At 46.6% G+C, this 3,368-nt stretch overlaps 1 protein-coding gene across 1 annotated transcript; it reads right to left on the minus strand.

Annotated features, from left to right (window-relative positions):
• Positions 1–416: 416 nt before the first annotated feature.
• On the minus strand, positions 417–2,181 carry UTP3 (UTP3 small subunit processome component). Its single transcript, XM_081332194.1, has one exon. The coding sequence runs from the start codon at positions 2,175–2,177 to the stop codon at positions 504–506; it is 1,674 nt and encodes a 557-aa protein (XP_081188320.1). The 5' UTR covers positions 2,178–2,181; the 3' UTR covers positions 417–503.
• Between the last annotated feature and the right edge of the window lie 1,187 nt (positions 2,182–3,368).

Below are 3,368 nucleotides of genomic sequence, written 5' to 3' on the forward strand. Positions count from 1 at the left end.
ATCTTGATCACATGATCACGGGGATGCTGCAATGGTCGTACGTTTTCATACAGCTGTTGCAGCATAATTGTTGGGGGCAATAAGCTGACTTTGTAATGATGCCGCTTGGGGGGGGGGCAAAAGCCCTAATAAGCAGGCATATACATAGAATGAAGGCTATTGCTAAGCACATTGATTTGTGCTTCTTAGATTGTAAGCCACCCTGAGTCTTCGGAGAAGGGCGGGATATAAATGGGATTAAACAAAAAATCAAAATACAGATTCCTGGAAACTTTTTCCAGTGTTGTAGTAACTTCAAATGGTCAGCAAACAAAAGGTAAGTTGAAGACTACCTGTATATATATATTAAGTCAAAAGTCTGTAATAGGCACAAGTCTGGAAGTGAGAGCCATTATTAAAAATAATACACGCTGTAATTCCCAAAAAAGATAATATTTATTAAATTCACATCCGCTATCTTTACTCTGCAAATAGGAAGAGGTGAAAAAAGAAAAGAGAATGGATCACTTAAGTTTAGTACTTTTCTTAACTCCAGCACGAATGCCAGACAATTCGCCTGCATATTTCTGTATTTCTCGGCGGAATTCACGGACTTGTCCCTTTCGACGGATCTTGGCTCTTCTGAATTTCTCACGATGTTTTACTCTTGGATTGCGATCAATCTTCTTTCTTCTAGGTGTGAGGCCTTTGTTTTTCAACATCTGGTACGTTGCGCCTCTCTTTTGGTCAGACTCCTCCTCTTCAACGACGAGGTGACTTGCGTCTTCTTTTGCTTCTCGTTTCCTCTTCTTCTTAAGCATGATCTTCTCTTCCATCTCCTTATAAAACTCCAGTGCAGCTTGCTCATCAAAATCTGAATCGTCTGCGAGTTCGTCTTCAGCCTCACCCTCGGCAAAGTTTGGAGATTTCGTTTTCCTTTTGTTAACTGTTTTTCTCACAAGCGGCAGGGGCTTCTTCCTACTTTCCACCCCACCGTTCTCGTCCTTGTGGAATTCATTCAGAAGCAGACGAACCTCTGGCAACAGTTTTTGGTCCACAACTGCCAAGTCATTGATCAAGTTTCTGTAAGTGACAAGCCTTTCGATGACCGGATGGCCATGGACCGGAATCCTTTTCGCTTTCAGCACCAAGTAAAAACTGATGTTACAACAGTAGTTCAGATAGAGGTGGTACTTGGTTTGCAAATACTCGCTCCCTTTCCCCTCCGGGATGACCCCGTCCCTGATCATTTGCACCAGGGGCTCCAGTTCATCCCTGAGCTCGACGACTTTGGCTTCAAAGTCCTGAATCAGCTCCAGCAGTTCCGGAGATTCCTTTCTCAGCAATTTCAGCTGCTCTTTTTTAGAAAGGGAAGCCAGGTCCTTGGCAATTTTCTGCCCAGATTCCTTCCCGCTCGGTGGCTCAGCTGCCCTGGTGTAAGCCTGCAGGAGATCCAAGCCATAGTCCTCCTCGCCCAAGTTCTCCGCCATCCTCTTCTGGATGGCCTGAGCCTCGGCCTCTTCCTCCAGCTCCTCTGCTTCCACCTCTTCCTTGCTCTTCTTGGGGGCTTTGGGGCGACGCCCTGCCCCCTCGTAGTCCGTGCCATAGTAGAGCTTCTTCCTCTGGCCCCAAGCCAGCTCATTGGGGAGGCCTGAGCCCCATTTGCCTTCGCCCCGCTGCTCTTCCAGGTCGCTGTCCATGTCCAGAGGCTCATCGTCCTCCTCCTCATCATCATCATCCTCACCATCCTCGGCCGGCCCTTCCCCATCATCTTCCTCAGACTCGCTGTTCTCGGACAGATGCAGGCCCAGCACCTCTTCTTCCTCTTCCTCCTCTTCCTCCTCCTCCTCGCTGCCCAGCGCCGCCAGCACCGCCTCCTCCAGCCGCCGCTCGTGGAAGTCGTCCGCCTCCTCCGTCACCCGCGGCTCCCCCGGCTCCGGCTCCTCCATCTTCTCTTCGCGCTCGGCCGAGACCCGCAAAGCCGGCGGGATTCTCCGGCGTGCCTTCCTCATGATGGCGGACGAACCGAAAAAACAAAAAAACAACAACGGGGGGGGGGAAGGAGACGGACGCACGCTCTCGCCGGCAGGGTAAGATATAGCTTCCGGGTCGAGGTTCAGGCCAACTCGGAGGCCACTTCCGGTTTCCCGGAAAGGAAGGAAGGGATGACCTTTCTGTACTCGCCGACTCTGTTCCATTCGCAATCTTCGCTTTCGCCCAGTGGTTTAACTTCCGGCGGCCGAGCTTCCGGTTCTGGAGAGGTGGTGGCGCTCTGTTTGGGAAAGGCGCATAGAGCAGGGGGTAGGCAACCTTGGCTCTTTTATGACTCGTGGACTTCAACACCCAGAAATCCTGAGCCAGCTGTGCTGGCTCAGGAATTCTGGGAGTTGAAGTCCACGAGAAATAAAAGAGCCAAGGTTGCCTACCCCTGGCATAGAGAGTGGCGCTTGTTTCAAAGCGCGTTGCGTCGGCCTGGCGTCTTTGGGCTCTTCTGCCCGCCGCCATTCCTAACCCTTTGGAAGCCCCTCCCTGGTTTTCATAAGGAGTATATTGCTTTTTTGAGACACGGGGGAATCTGCCTCTGCACGCCCACTAATTCTGTATTGATGATGTCCGCCCCGCCTTTGTTTTCCATTCAAATTTTTCTTCCTTCTTTTACTATATCATCTATCAGTCATTATGTACCATCTACCTATTATCAATCTTTCATCTATCTATCTATCTATCTATCTATCTATCTATCTATCTATCTATCTATCTATCTGTCATCTTTATAGATCTACCTATCTGCCTATCAATCAGCTATCATCTGCCTATCTACATAGCTATCATATAGATTTATCTAATCTATCATGTAGATTTATCTATCTACCCATCTATCTGTCATTTGTGTAAACTATCTGCCTATCAATCATCTATCTGCCTATCTATCCACCAACCTTTCTATTGTCTATCATCTATAAATTAATCTATCACCTATATAGATTTATCTATTATCTACCGTCTACCTATCAGTCTCTGTCCTATCTATCCGTCATCTATACAGATGTATCTGTCATCTATAGATCTACCTACCTACCTATTTATGCTTATCAATCATCTATCATCTGCCTATCTACGTACCTACCTATCTTTATTATCTTATCATCTATGTAGATTTATTTATCTAATCTATCATCTATATAGATTTATCTATCTACATCTACTATCTACCTATCAGTCTCTCATCTATCTATTTATATCTACCTACCATCTACCTATCAGTCTCTCTATCTATCTGTCTGTCTGTCATCTATAACAATATTATTATCTACCAACTATCTGGACTCTACTGTCCGTTTTTATACTGTATGATTACTGTGTGCTTTTTATTCTGGTTCCTTAGATTT

The sequence above is a fragment of the Vipera berus genome (genome assembly GCF_964194415.1).
Source record: "Vipera berus genome assembly, chromosome: 7".
NCBI lineage: Eukaryota > Metazoa > Chordata > Lepidosauria > Squamata > Viperidae > Vipera > Vipera berus.

What these genes read in the sequence shown, in the direction of transcription:
- UTP3 (XM_081332194.1), bottom strand. Translation starts at nt 2,177, where the DNA reads ATGGAACAGAGTCGGCGAGTACAGAAAGGTCATCCCTTCCTTCCTTTC.